The 13,985-nt window shown below is 51.8% G+C and overlaps 4 protein-coding genes across 4 annotated transcripts; 1 reads left to right on the top strand and 3 right to left on the bottom strand.

Annotated features, from left to right (window-relative positions):
- Positions 1 to 580: 580 nt before the first annotated feature.
- On the top strand, positions 581 to 2,478 carry JCM6883_006358 (uncharacterized protein; the record flags this gene model as incomplete). The annotated part of the gene is made up of 7 exons (XM_076632150.1): positions 581 to 719; positions 786 to 830; positions 1,353 to 1,483; positions 1,551 to 1,790; positions 1,855 to 1,956; positions 2,157 to 2,237; positions 2,308 to 2,478. The coding sequence occupies 7 exons, from the start codon at positions 581 to 583 to the stop codon at positions 2,476 to 2,478; spliced, it is 909 nt and encodes a 302-aa protein (XP_076487877.1).
- A 930-nt stretch (positions 2,479 to 3,408) lies between these two features.
- On the bottom strand, positions 3,409 to 7,930 carry JCM6883_006357 (regulator of nonsense transcripts 2; the record flags this gene model as incomplete). Its single annotated transcript, XM_076632149.1, has 19 exons — positions 3,409 to 3,491; positions 3,556 to 3,697; positions 3,762 to 4,076; positions 4,136 to 4,239; positions 4,296 to 4,449; positions 4,513 to 4,670; positions 4,742 to 4,871; positions 4,931 to 5,092; positions 5,159 to 5,308; positions 5,369 to 5,635; positions 5,702 to 5,767; positions 5,835 to 5,945; positions 6,008 to 6,182; positions 6,252 to 6,614; positions 6,682 to 6,809; positions 6,881 to 7,144; positions 7,212 to 7,466; positions 7,526 to 7,737; positions 7,816 to 7,930. The coding sequence occupies 19 exons, from the start codon at positions 7,928 to 7,930 to the stop codon at positions 3,409 to 3,411; spliced, it is 3,354 nt and encodes a 1,117-aa protein (XP_076487876.1).
- Positions 7,931 to 8,146: 216 nt separating this feature from the next.
- On the bottom strand, positions 8,147 to 10,869 carry JCM6883_006356 (uncharacterized protein; the record flags this gene model as incomplete). Its single annotated transcript, XM_076632148.1, has 6 exons — positions 8,147 to 8,265; positions 8,333 to 8,544; positions 8,611 to 9,422; positions 9,482 to 10,046; positions 10,114 to 10,553; positions 10,618 to 10,869. 6 exons carry the CDS (start codon positions 10,867 to 10,869, stop codon positions 8,147 to 8,149), a joined length of 2,400 nt encoding a protein of 799 aa, XP_076487875.1.
- Positions 10,870 to 12,361: 1,492 nt separating this feature from the next.
- On the bottom strand, positions 12,362 to 13,934 carry TLG2 (t-SNARE syntaxin TLG2; the record flags this gene model as incomplete). Its single annotated transcript, XM_076632147.1, has 6 exons — positions 12,362 to 12,590; positions 12,654 to 12,919; positions 12,981 to 13,069; positions 13,141 to 13,357; positions 13,426 to 13,529; positions 13,598 to 13,934. The coding sequence occupies 6 exons, from the start codon at positions 13,932 to 13,934 to the stop codon at positions 12,362 to 12,364; spliced, it is 1,242 nt and encodes a 413-aa protein (XP_076487874.1).
- Positions 13,935 to 13,985: the final 51 nt, after the last annotated feature.

The following is a 13,985-nucleotide window of genomic DNA, read 5'->3' as shown; positions in this document are numbered from 1 at the left end:
AAGGCATCCTCGCACACAACTCGAGTAAGAATAGCTTACGCTGTTTAGTAAGATGAAGCTGGAGATCTCGACGAAATCTGGAGATGCTGACCGAGTCATCCTCGCGAAGTTTTTCTCTCCTTCCGGTTTGCGCCGTGACAGCTCTCTCCAGCTATCCTTGCCATGCGATATCGACGAACAGTGATCACTGCGACGGGGTGCAAGAAATGCGAAGAGCGGGCTCGTTTCGATCAGCTTGAACCTCGAAATTGCTTCGATGAGAAGTTCACTAGAAGTCCAATGACGTACTTTTCGGGCAACTGTCTTTCTCCGCTTGTCCGTCCGAAACGACAACGCTAACCGACCGAAATTCGAACCCGGCGGAACGAGAGGAATTTGCTGTTCTACGGCCTCGCAAGCCAGCCGAAAGTTCCTGGACGGCTCGAGCTATACTCATATCGACCTCCGCGTGCTCACGCCGATCATGAAGCTCGATGCTGCTCGGGTCGCCATGAAGTAGAGACGAGAGCGACGACGAGACCTTGAATCCGAAGCTCTGCGACCACGACCTCAACCTCGCTTGGTGCTACTCCCGACTACGATGAACCGAGGCACTCTACTCGTGCTGGTCCTCGCAATGAGCTCATACGGATCGTGTTGGAGACAGCCCTCGGAAGTTCACTCAACCGCGGCCGAAGGAAATCATCTCGACAAACAAGAAGAGTGCTCGGCAAAGCAGAGTGAGCTTCCAGAAGGTATCTGAGCAGTTGACGATAGGGCCAGCTGACCCATGATCTTCTTTACAGACGTACTCGCTGCTTTCGAACCGACTTCGCACTCGCGGCTTGCAGGTCAGTCAACGCATTTTTCGCGAGCAGTGAAGGAAGCTAACGGTCCCTGGAAGGTTGCGGAGCATAGCAGATGGAGTACCAACGCTTCCGTCGACACCTTCCTGCTTTTTTCTCGCTCTGCAATCACTTCCCTCGACTTTGCCTTGCGAATCTCTTGCTCATTCGGACTCTCAACGAAGTGAAGCCGCAGTCAACATGGCTCTGTGTGAAATTGAGACAGCTCATGGCGCTTCGCCGCCGAAGGAGTGTCGAGAGTGGAAGGAACAAAGGAGTAAAGTCGGTCATTGCGTCGAGTGAGTCTTCTCTACTGTACTCGAGATCCTGCCGCACTTGCTCAGAATAAAGCTACTCCTCAGGGCCCTGTCGCGCTCTCCTCAGTACTGGGCTTCCTACTCGGGCTACCTGCGAGAAATCGGTAAAGTCCTCTTTTCAGAGTTCTCTACATTGGAACATGGACGTACTCAATCCAGATGACTCGGGCAGTCACACATTGCTCATCGTTCCGTCGGTGGGCCGACATAGAACTCGCTCGAGATCTGCACAAAGAGTCAACCTCCGTTCTCCTCGATTTCACCTCTCGACTTCGCAAATATGAGAATGCTCGATCGGAACGTCAATTGCAGGAGACGAGTAGTGCTCAGCAACATCAAGCAGTATGTCTTCTGTTGACCCAGGATCCGGGGTCTTTGCATCGTTGAGCTGACCCCGGTAGCTTTCTAGGCTCTCGCTTCATTGCTCTCGAATTTGTCCTCGATGACGACTTTGCTCGACGCCGTCCAACGTGACTGGGAAGATCGTATGAAGGGGGTTGGAGGCGAACTCGAAAGTGCAGCGTCTAATCTGCGAGTTCTCCCGAAGATTCTCGAGGGAAGTCTTCACGAGATCGCAGCACTTCATAGCGACCGCCTCGCTCGCGTTGGAGACGATACGGAGGCTGCTCTCGAGAAAGGTGTTCAATCTGTAAGCCCGGAGTGCTCGTGGCAATCCGCGAACACGAGCTGACTCGGCGTTCGGGCAAAAGCAGCATGAGGATCGTCTGCGCTCAGCCTCTGACAGATTCGCTCGCGAAGCTCATAGTACCCTCAATAGTCTATCGACGGGAGTTGCCCAAATTCGTAACGAAATTGTAAGTTCTCCCGCGATTCCGCTTCAATCTCGGTTCACGGTATTCACCGAAATCTTGAGGAACACTTAGAGCTTACTGGGTGAGCGTACGTCTTGCAGCGTCAAAACTCTCGACGCCGTCCGTCAGGTAAGGTTGTTGTCATTTGAGTCACTCGAGACACATCTGAAGTATAGCTCGTCTGCTACTTCCTGCTTTCACAGACCACCGCCGAGCTTCAGGAAGCGATGGGATCCTCAGTTGCTCTCCTCATCGGCCAAGTCAATGATCTCGGCAACAAACAGGTTCGTTCGAATCAGTCACCGACGAAATGTCGGATCCTACAGTAATCACCCTCGCTGAAAACGACTTTAGATTCTACTCTCGGACGAACTCGATCGAAGCCTCGAACAGAGCACGGAGCTCGCTGCTGTCCTCAAGAACCTGACAGAGACCGCTCGATCGTCTCAAATGAGCTTATCTTCGTCAAGCTTGGACACTCTCCTTGATTTCGCATGGTGGTTTCGCAACCTCTTCGGTAAGTAATGCGCTTCTTCGGTGTCATAGCATTGGCCTCACTAATTCATATTGCTCAAAAAGCGTTCATCAAGGACGGAGTCGGTCTGTCGAACATTTTGTTTGCGGCGATTAGTCTAGTCATCTCTTTCTTCTTTCCCTCTTTCGGATACTTTGCCGCGAGTCGTTACACTCTCGTCAGACAATGCTCAACAATGCTGACGAGCTGTTTCCGTCGGACAGGGCTTCTTTGCCATGATTCTCAGCTTCCGCCGTTTTGTCGGCTTTGCTCGTTCAATCCTTCATTCCGTCACGACGTTCCCGCGTCACAAACGTGCTGACCTACGAAGGTATGGCTCTAAGCGTATCTAGGCCATTGAAGGTCGCGAGAACTTGACACTGACAAAAGTCTCGATTGCCAGTCCTCTTCCGCGATCCCTGACGAGTCCTTTCGTGCCTCCCCGTTCTCGTCGAGCTCTTCTGGGACAGTCTACAAACTCTTTGGCGATTCTGTATCCTACTCCGCTACCATACCGCTCGACGTGAACCTGAAGTCGTACCGCCTGATGAAAAGTGTTCGAACTTTGTTTGTTGTATCCGTCCTCCTGTGAAACCATTGGCCGCAGTTTGTTCTGCACTTCCAGACAGCGAGACAGAGAGACAGCGAGACAGCGAGACAGACACAAGAAGACGTGCTTTCGAAGGAAGAATCGGAAATCTCGAAATTTTCATGACAACCAACAACTAGTCTGTGTGCTTGATGTCCTCTTTTCTCCATCTCGACGATTGCGACCCTCCTATGGCCGTCGATCGCAAGCAAGTGGCGTTGAAGGAGGTCGAAGGGGAAGAGTCTCGGTTAGAAAAGGCGACGAGTACTGAATACGAATACTCCTCGGGGTGAGAAGCGAACGATCGACATCGTAGATCGCAAGGAACCTCAGGTAATGGGTTGGTAGGAGATCATGGGACGACTTGAATCTTAACTCCCTTTCTTCTTCGATCGTTGAGGACGATTCCACGACGTGCGAGCGATTCCTTGAGAGCTGAGCGAGAGACGGAACGTCGATTCAGCGAGTAGCAGGAAGGGGACGAAGAAAGTCGACTTACCAGCTTTGTCGGCAGCTTCTTCTCGCGATTCGTAATCGAGCACGAGTCGTTTCAGTTGTTCTTGCTCAGCCTTGTTTTGTTCCCTTTGCAAGGTCGTGCTTTGAGCAATCGAAGAGTCGAGGGGAATCTCCATCGAGAGAGCCTGAGAAAGCAGACATTCGTGAGAGAGACGCCAGGAGAAAGAGGACAAACGAAAATCGACAAACTTGTTGCTTGTTCCCCTTCTTCGTCAAGAGAGTAAACTGCATACCCTTCTTCTCGGGGACTTCCTCGCCATCGATGTCCTCCTCCGTCTCTTGTCGGCTTCGTCGGATCAAAGGGAGACCGACATCGAGAGAAACGGGTTTACGCTCCGCGACTTTGCGATTCTCGTTATTCGTCACCATCATCTTTGCGAGTTCGCGAGCGAAGTCATCTTCTTCGTCCTGCGTCATTGCGTTCGGATCCCGACCTCGAGATTGTCCAGCTTCGTCTTCGTCGAAAGCGTCTTCCGCATCATCTTCATTTTCGTCGCTCTCCTCCTATCAAACAAAGACGTTCAGCCCAGGCGCTGGTAGCCGAATTGAAGATAAAGACTGACGTTGCTATCATCCTCCGACTCTGAAGCTTCTTCCCCCTCTTCGTCTGCACCTTCTCGAGGTCCTTGGCGACCGTCGTTTTCATCCATTTCTTCGTCCGCCGGACCTGCAGAAAAGATCTCGATGAGCTTCGAATCCCAACTCGCGTTGCGTATAGCTCACCTTCTTTCGCAACGGCAGCCATCATCTCGTCGACGGCGAGAGCGGCCTCTGGGAAAGTCTTGTAGAGAGTCATCTTTGGTCGAAGTTGCTCGAGCGTATCGGCATACATGAATCCGACGTCCATCGGTAGAGTGCCCTTGACGAGAACGTACATCTGTCGCGATCAGGAGAGAGAGATTAGTCTCGATGTAAAGTGAGGTGAAGTCGAGGAGCTCACCTGGAAGAAAATGAGAAAGTTGTCGAGTTTGCGTTTGAGGGAACCACGATCAAAGCAAGACCCACACGTGTCGAGGAGAGTGCAAACGAGGCGGACTCGGAAACAGTCGTCGGGTCCATCGAGAGGCGATGGGACATCGGGCCAAGGTCGACCTTCGGCTGAAAACGACAAAAGGTTAGGCGTCAGTAATTCGCCTGCCGAGACAGGGAACGAGGGGGGAGCAGCTCACGATGACCAAAGGTAACGAGCGACCAGAGAGTATCGAAGATGAGGCGAGAATCAATCACTCGATAGTTGTAAAGTTCTGCGAGATACTTGATCGTCGCGACTCGTTGTTGATTGTACTTGAAGTTGTTGTTCTGGGAAAGAGAAGAGTGATCAGCGAGAGCTCGATGACGAGGAGGACAAAGCGATTTACCTCCATTCCGACTCGGATGTTCTCGAGTACGTCGTCGATAACCGAAACCGAGAATTCGGGGTGGTAACGAGCGAGATCGTAGAGCAAGACTGCGAAAAGATGGACATTGCTGTACTTGATCTTCCAGACCTTGACGAAAGCGTTGTGGAGTTTTCGGACGATCTGAAGAGGGGAGAACGCGTCATGAGTTACGCGAATTCAGGTTGAGAGCAGAACGAAAAAACTTACACTCGGATCTTCCCAGTGTAGTTTGCGAACGAGTTTGAGAACCTTGTCGCTCGAGTTACGGGTGAGAACGTTGTAGAAGAGGTGTCGAATGTAGAGCTGCATTGGCGAGTGTTCTTTCGGAGCGATTGCAGGTCGTTCAGGGGGGTCACACTGCGTCGAAACCGTTAGCTCACATTCACTCGGAGCGCTCGGAGGGTTAGAGCGACGTACTTGGTAGTAGGCATTCTCGAGCATGGTGAGCTGTCGTTGATCGAGATGCATTGAGGCTTTCTTGCGTTTGTACACGTCGATGACCTGTCTCATCTTCTCGCTCGTAGCCTCGTTCCTCAGCAAGAAGCGACCGCATCCTTCGAGGAGGGTGCAGAAGTTGTCGATGTTGGGTCCGGAAAAATCATCGAGGACGACTTTGAAGACGTGGAGAATAACATGAATCGGAGTAACTCTGAACTTTGTGAGCTCGGCGTAGAAGCGTAGATTCTGTTCGCGTGGTGAGGCTGTCAGCATCATGGACGACCGAGCTTTCCTTTCGCTGAAAAGACTTACCTTTGAACGAGTTTCGGCGAGGTCAACGTTTCGTTTCCTCTGGAGATAGCGGAATTCTTCATCGAGCTGGCAAACGCGGCAAGTCTTGATCAGTCGCAGTCTCATCGCATCATCGGGTAGATATCCGACTCACGATCGCAACCAGGTCCTTCCCAATGTCGGGCATGTAAGGGTTGAGGGTCCCGACGAGACGAGCGTAGTAAGGGAGAATGTCTTGACGATTTCGACCGACGGAACCGAGGACCTGCATTTAGCACATAACGAGTCAGCGGCACGTCAGCGAACGGAAAAGGAAGCGGAGCAGACCTTGACTAGACGTTTTCGGGCGGCTTTACTATTGAGGAACGCAAACTCGAAAGCGATGGCGTCAATGCTCGTTTTCGACGAAGCTTCGGGGAGACGAGCGAGAAGAGCCGTGAGCTGTACAGCGGGACCAGCGGGGAGTGATGCGTCAATCGGTTCAGGGGTCTCGGGAGCAGGTCTGCGAAAAAGAAACGAAGGATCAGTAAGATGAGGATGGTCAAGAAGAGAGCGATAAACTTGAACGTACTCAGCAGCCTTCTTCGCTTCGAGCTCGTCTTCGTCGACAACGTCTTCCTCCTTGCGTTCTTGCACTTCAAGTCCACTCTCGTCCTCGTTTGACGGCTTCTCCTCAGTGATCTCCTCAGATTCCTCTCGAACTGGCGGTTCTTCTTCCGGTACACCAAGGATGCTCGCAGGTACTTCCCCTCGCAATTCTCGTAGCTCCTCGTAGAACTTCTTCTCCTCCTCGTCGGCCCACAAACTCTGAGGACCGAGTTCCTCCGCTGAACCTGCACCTCCCGAAGCTGCTCCTGACGTGACGAAAGAAGGGTTGAGGGTGTTTTGGAGCGAAGGAAGAGTCGGCACAACAAGACCGAGAAGCTCAGCCAATCTGCGTGAAACGATTCGAGTCAGCCGATCCCTCGAGAGATTCGAATGAGAAAGTGAACTCGGCTCACTGAGTAACGCTCGCCCATCCTCGTTCCCAATTCTTAACAGCCTTCTCGTAGCTCTTCTCTCGATCCTCAAACACTTCTCCAGATCGGATGTAAGCTTCGTGGTTGCGCTTGTCTTGTTTTTGCAGTTCCTGCGAGGAGCGAAATCGCAAGATTAGTCGGTCGGGAAAGCTAGAGGATCGTCGCCGAGATCAAGACTCACGAGGTGTAACTTCTGTTCTTGTTTACCCAGAACTTCAAAGTATGCGACCATGAGTTTCCTAAACTTCTCTTTCATTTCGCGCGAAACCATTTCTTCTCCTTCTGATTGAGCAGATTCGGCTTGTAGAGCGGGGAAATCTCGATCATTCACCGTCGAAGGTTCAGCTTGATGATCGACTGAGGGTAGGTAGACTGATCCGAGGTGTTTAGCAAAGGCGATAGCGAGTGGAGCGACGAGAGCGAGAGCTTCTCGATCCGAAGTGAGCTGTTTTTCGGTTATGATGGATCAGTTTCACCGCGGAAGCTGAGTCTAGAGGAGGTTAGAGACGTACCAACTCCTTGAGAGCGGACCAGGTGACGTCTCCCGTTGACCCTTTACCGTTCTCTTTCCTCAGAACACCGACCACTTCTAACTCTCCGACGATTCGCAACAAGCCTCTCTGCTTGATGATCCTCGCACTGTCCTCCTTCTCTTTCACATCTTTGTCGGTTGCTGCAGAGCTTGCTGGTTTGAGCCCTTGAAGGAGGAGGGAAGTGAAAGGAGGGGTGAAAAGAACTGGGAACCTTTGATGGAACGCCGAAACAACCTGCAAACATCGAGCGATCAGTTCGCGTCCTAGTAATGTAGTGATACTTCTGCACTCACCTCCACTGCTCCCAATGCTTCGGGACCGGTCTTACATTTGCCCAAACCTTCGACGACCGCTCCGACCGCCTCTTCTACATATTTTTCGAGCGAAAGACCCGCGATCTCTTTCAGGAGAGCTGGAATTTGGGCTGTAGCATTCAACGAAGAACGTAGCTTGACGAGGAGAGCGGTGTGTCGTTTCAGAGATGTATCCAATTTCCCGAGTCCATCTTCGGTCGAGGGTCACGAGGCGGGTGGAAAGTCAAGTCAGAGGCATCACTGGAAGACATGGACTAGTTTGGACTGACCAGGACTCGACCCTCGTTCCCATGCGGCGAGATTGGCGGCGCGTAATTCCAGTCTCCGATTCCGTTTCGAGTCTTTGGCTTCAGCTCCTACATTCGTAGATGCCGTAGAGGCCATACAAGCTCGAGTCTGTTCGAGCTCGTGATGATTGTCGGATTCGATGTTGAGAGAAGAGATCAAGAAGCGGAAATCAATGAACCCGAGACTCTCTGTCTCCAAACTTGTCGAGAGATGCGAACTTCCAATGTTACAGATTACTACGGCGAATCGTGTATAGTGTGTAGTAGAGACAGAGTGTAGATATTAAGATTCCGATTGTCCTCCTCCGTATTTTTACAGTTTTGCTTTGACGTTTCCACGGCTCGATTCCTCTTCTAATCGTTGTTGCCTCTTTCTCATCCATACTCCCTTGATCAGCGTCTTCAACTGTTGCTCTCCAGCCTTGAAGTTGGCTACTCCAACGTTTCGAAGCTTGATCAGTCTCAACTACAGCGGAAAGGAGAGAGATCTCGGGCTTACCTCTCGCAAGTCTTTCAAGCTTCTTCGTCTCTTCCTCCTTGTAATCAAACTTCCAGGTCGAGAAAATCTCGAGAGGGTTCTTAAAATCGTCGTCGGGTTGAAGGGGAATGTAGGCCAAGACGATTCCATCTCGTTTCGTGACGTCCTCGACAGTCGGGTGATCGTTTCGACAAGTTTTCGACGCCTCGGAATCAGTTGCCCCGAGCCAGATTCTGGACGGCACAAGAAGGCCTGAGTCAAGCTCGATCAAGGAGTGAGAGGACGAAAGTTCTGCTCACGAGCACCTCGAAAGGGGAGGTTCTCCTTCTCCATCCGCTTTGATCGGCATCTTCTTCTTGTCGTCCCAATCATCTCCCTCTTGGCCCTTCGACTGAGCCGCTGACGACGAGGGCGCACTTCCCAAAGGTGCAGGATTTGGGTTCTTCTCCCTAACACCTTTCCGTTCTGACTTTCCACCCTCGAGCAAGTCGTGTTCTTGTTGCTTCGCGGCGTCTACTTTCTCTGCCGCCTCCTTTCCGTGTTGGTTTGCGCCTTCATCCTCTCCCGGAAAGAGCTTCTTGACGTCGATCGAAGGCCAGCGAGAAGGTTTGTCGGAAGTCGTGTACTGTTTCGCGTATTCCTCGGCTCGAGTGAACCAAAGATTTTGATCACTCGCACTAGCATCGAGCGCTAGAACGATGTCGCATTGGCGTCGCATGAGGGGAACGAAGGGGAGGTTCAGGTTGGCGCCGGCATCCATGAAACCGAGAGTGTCCAGTTCCGTGATCGCTTCATTCGTTCCCTCTCGTAGTTTGCCTTTCAGTCCCTTGAGGAAATTGGGGAGATCGGCGGGCGGGAACGGATGAATTGCATCGAGTTTGTGCGCGTTGTCGATTACGAAGTCGTCGATTGTGCTGAAGAAGGGGAGAGTCTTGAGAAGTGGTCGAACTTCTTTGAAGTAGGAGAGGAGAGTCGCGCAGAAAGCGCTCGCGAAGATGCCGGAGAGAATCGTGACCGAGAGTTCAGGTAGTCTTTCCGTAGATCGACCATTCTCAAACACTCGTCCGAGACTCCAAGTCGGAACGAATGCCCCAAGTTGATCGCAACCGACCTATTTTATCGCTCAAAGTCAGTGAAGGCCATATCAACGCGGGAGAAATGTCGACATACCTCGTGAGGGGTCGATTCGAACCAATAGTAGCGTCCCTCCTCAACAATCTGTTCTCCGGTCTTGCCCTCCTCCTCTTTTCGCTTCATATCGGCTTCAGACGGCAAGTCGTGTCGGATTGAACAGTAAATCGGTAACGGATGTCTTCCTTCGTCGACGAGCCCTCGTTGGTAACTCGTTTTAAGAGTTTGGAGAGAGAGAGGAACTGGCGGCGGAGGGTGATCTTCGGAGGGAACGTAGATTCGAGCCGATACTAGCGAGCCGTAAATATCGACGAGACTGAGTTCTCCACCTTTACTCGCTTGTTTCAAAATCGCTCCCGAGAGAATGCATCTAGAAGCGGGATCGTCCGTATCGAGGAGCTTGTTGAAAGTATCGGGGGTGAGGAAGGGTTCTTTCACTCGTTCTGTGAGATGCGAAAGAGTCCATTTGAGGTCACCTCCTCCGATCGAGTTCAAAACGTTCATTCCCCAGCAAGAACCGCTGACTCCGGCGATGTAAGAGGCGCAGTCGAGAATACCCGCTTCTTCGGCAGCAGAGAGCGAGGCGACTGTGTTGATCATAGCTCTGAGTGGAATAAATGGGAGCGAGGTTAGAGTAAGTTCAGAGCAGAAGAAAGAGTTGGGGGACTTACCTGTAGCCTCCACCACTAGCCGCAAAGGCCACTACCGGTAGATCCCTCACGTCTACTTCACTTTCGTCAATCTGCATCAAATCGGCAAATTTCCGTCTCATGAATTCGCGTCTATTCCGCAAGAACGCCCTCTCCTGGTGGCACAAGTCCGTCCCTAGCCTCACTTCTGCATCCCACTGAGTTTCCGGATGGACCTCTGGTGATGACCTTTGGGCGATAATCCTCTGGTAAAGCGAGTCCGGCCCTCGCGAGAATTCCGTTTGAAAGTTCGAGATTCGGTTCGAGAGAGCTGAGATGTTGTCCTTCCACGAGGTCAGAGTTGCTGATAAGTCATCGAAGGAAAGTGAAGGAAGGGACGGCATCGATGGCATAGCTGGTAGAGAGGAAGAATCGGGAAGAGAAGGGAGGGAAAGTGAGGTTAAACTGCTCAAGATGCTCGACTGTCCGCCGTCTCGTCTGTATCAGCTCTTTCGTCGGATATCAGGAAAGGGACCGGCAGCTTACATTGTCGTTCTCGCTTAGGTTTTCCTTCGCTTTCTGCTCCTCTTCCATCAACAGCTTCTCTTTCGGACTCCAGATCCACTTCCATCTTCGTCCTATTTCTCCTGCTCGATCACTCTTGCCCGCCCTCATCCCTGCGTACCCTCCAACAGTTGCTCCAGAGAGAAGGAGAGCCGTCGAGCGGATTGTTGAAGCGCGTGTAGGCGAAAGTCGATGTCGAAGTCGGGCCGCATTGCGCGTTATTTGTTGGAGCATATCAGATGTGTAGCGGTGAAATCCAGCTCATCGAGTGATTGGAAAGAGGGAGAAAAGGGAGAGAGTTTCCTCTTTCACTCTCATCTTTCCGATCTATTTCCGTCCACGCTGTTTACGCCATCTTGGAAACACGATATCAATCAGTGTGCTCTACGGATCCCGCTCTGCATTCGACGCTGCGTCGGATCGCATCCCGCCAGTCCTGATGACTTCATCTACAAATCGCTCTCGAACGCCTTCAACCTACCTATCAATCTCCCCACGGCTCAGGACCATCCCGAAGTACTGTGCACACCGATCGGATGCATCAGGCGAAGCGGGCACCAATCAAACGAAGAGAAAACAGTCCTCGCATGCTCATTTTTTCTCTTCGACCAGCGTGTGAGCTGGATGCTGGAGGCTTAGAGCGGCTTGCATTCTCCAGGTACACAGAAGGTCCGGTGAGTGGTTCGTGGGCGTTAATACATCGCGTCGCGGCGGAGAGACCGCGGTCAGCACATCCAAATCGGTTCGCTCCTGTAACCCACTTCAGTCTCCACTATACGCGATCAAGCAGAAGCTAGGTCCTCGTACGCATGACCCACTGTTCGTTTCGCCGAGGACGAGGTGTCCGTCACGGCGTCCGTGCTTCAACTGAAGTCTTGTCGAGCTCTTTTCGCTCCCCTGTGAGGGACTTCGCCTCTCTCTCCCCCTAGCGCTCATTATGCCGTTGGTGTCAAACTCGACTGAGAACACGTCTGGCAAACCCTTGCGTTCCAGGTTGAAGGGTTTCATCGTGAGTTTGTTCAAATTCCTCTCGATAAAGCAAGCGTTGACCCGGTTCGTCTGTTCCAGTCCAGGTGCTTCGTTCCTGTAGTCAGTATCAGTTGTCTTCGGATGCGCCGTGCTGCTACGAGTCCACTAATCTGAGCTTGACTGTAGAATCGCAAGTCGAATTCATCAGTCCCTCCGAATCGACCTGTCGTCCTCCGTAAGCGTGGCGTCTTCGATGATGGCCCTGAACCAGATCGGTACGCCAGGCCCGACAGCCGAGGGAACGTACAGGAGCAGACGAGGCCGTGGTCCTGGGTCTCGTCTGTCAACGACACCGCGCCTCCTTCAAGAACGATCGAATTTGCGCCCCTTCCGACCCGGTCTACGGAGAAGCCTAACTCCGCACTACGCCTCCCGTCTCGTTACGTCGGTAATGAGATCTTCCGCAGATAATTTCGGTAAATTTGCTCGCTCCTCCCTTCGTACGGTGATCTGACCACTTTCACGTTGTCTTCTTTGAATCTAGTCACCGAGCGGCTGCCCAGACGCTTTTCTCGTAGAAGAAAGACTGCCCCTTCCTCGCCTGTTATGCAGATCTCTCTCTGCCGACGAAGTGATCGTTAGACCGAGAGAAAGAATGTTCATTCTTACAACAACTGGATATCCCCTGAGCCTGATAAGCCAAAGATTCCATATACTACTTTCCGAGAGCTTGACACGCTGTCCCAGGGAGCCATTGCTACCAGTTTCGTACCCTCCGCCGACCATCTAACTCTTCTGTCAATTTTTGTGCGATTTCCTCTTCCGTAGCAATCCTTCCAGCTCCTGTATTCTCTGCAGGCGGTGGTACAGTAGTCGATGTCGACGACGAGGCGAACGAAGGTTTGTAGGCGATCACGATCAGACATCCGAGGATCATCAAGCTCAGGAGGAAGATGAGTTGACATTTCCCCGATCTCTTTTGATACCTAGGTGCTCGCATCGATTCAAGTCAGCGTCACAATCTCAGTCATTGATGAAGGAAGGCTCACCTCGTAGCCTGTTGTAGTTCCCCAACAGCACTTTTCACTTCCCTCCCCATTTGTTCGACATTCCAATCTATCCGATCTAATAACGTCCCTTGATCGATCACGAGACTGTTGAGATCTTTGAACAAATCGGAAAGTTCTGTAATTGATTGAGCGATCGAAGAGATTTCGGTTGAACGAGTCGCGATTTCGGATTGCGATAGAGTTGGCGAGAAGAGTTGTTGTTGAGCTAGAGAGGGAGTATTGTTCGGTGAGAGAACCGATCGAGACTACACGATGAAGCGCGTGAGTGAGGGTTCGCAGAGAAAGAGATGGGAGCATTGAACTGACATATTGCTCGTCTTCCGCGAGGGATGCCAGTGGATCTGCGCTACCTCCCGCACTGATACTTCCCGTTCGATTCTCGTTACCTTTCAGCACTGTCGACGTCTCGACTCGTTGGATCAGCTGTGACCATCTCGCGATCGCAAAACGAAAAAGCGAGACGCACGTCTCAGATATTCAGACTGTTTCTTCCTAAATGCCGTACTCAGCATCTGCACCTTTGTCGCTAGAGCAGTTTGTACGTTCGCAGCCATCAAGAGGTCGACTCGTTTTGATTCGGCTGAAGCTCCTCCCGAGACTGTCGAAGGATTCGAAACTTCGTGCAAGAGCTGCTTCGATTGTTCTGCTATTTTGCGGATATAATTCTGACATGACCGTAGGTCCTATGAGATGGAAAGAAGTCCTGCGTGAGCTGGAATAGCTCGTTGACAGTTCAGAGAGAGCTCCTCACAGAAGTGATTGAATTTGCGAGGGACTGGATCTCCCGTTCTTCTGCTGTCCGGTCCTTGAATCCTGGTAAGAGATGCTTCGAATGTAACTTGTCGAGCTGGGAGACTGTGCAGCAAGAGCTCAGATGATCAGATGGAGGTCGGGTTGAGTGAACAGAGAGAGGTTTCGCTTACTTTTCGGCTTCACTCGTTCCACAAGCGCATCTACCTGATCTGCGAGATCTACCCATTTCGGCGGGAGTGCATCGTTCGCCCTCCGTTTTCCCTTCGAGTTGGAAGAAGAGCTGACGGTACTCCAAGCAGAACCTCTCCGATTCCAATCCCCTCCGTCTCCGTCCATACCATCTCCTATCAGTCTTGCGTTCTCTGCTGCGTCTTCATCCGGTGCGTAGGAAGAGTACGAGTTGAGGTAGGGAGTTGTTGTTGATGATGATGATGAGCTGGCGAAAGGCGTTCGGATCGCTGAGTCTCGATACGAAAGAAACAAGCTCGTCCTCGATCTAGTCGACATGGACTACTTTCTAGCTCGAATCGGGTCAAATGTATGTGGTTGCGGGTTGTG

The sequence above is a fragment of the Sporobolomyces salmoneus genome (assembly GCF_050403485.1).
Source record: "Sporobolomyces salmoneus JCM6883 DNA, S_salmoneus_JCM6883_v1_ctg23, whole genome shotgun sequence".
Classification (NCBI taxonomy): domain Eukaryota; kingdom Fungi; phylum Basidiomycota; class Microbotryomycetes; order Sporidiobolales; family Sporidiobolaceae; genus Sporobolomyces; species Sporobolomyces salmoneus.
Note: the sequence above shows the minus strand (reverse complement) of the source record. Positions and strands in the feature narration are given on the sequence as shown.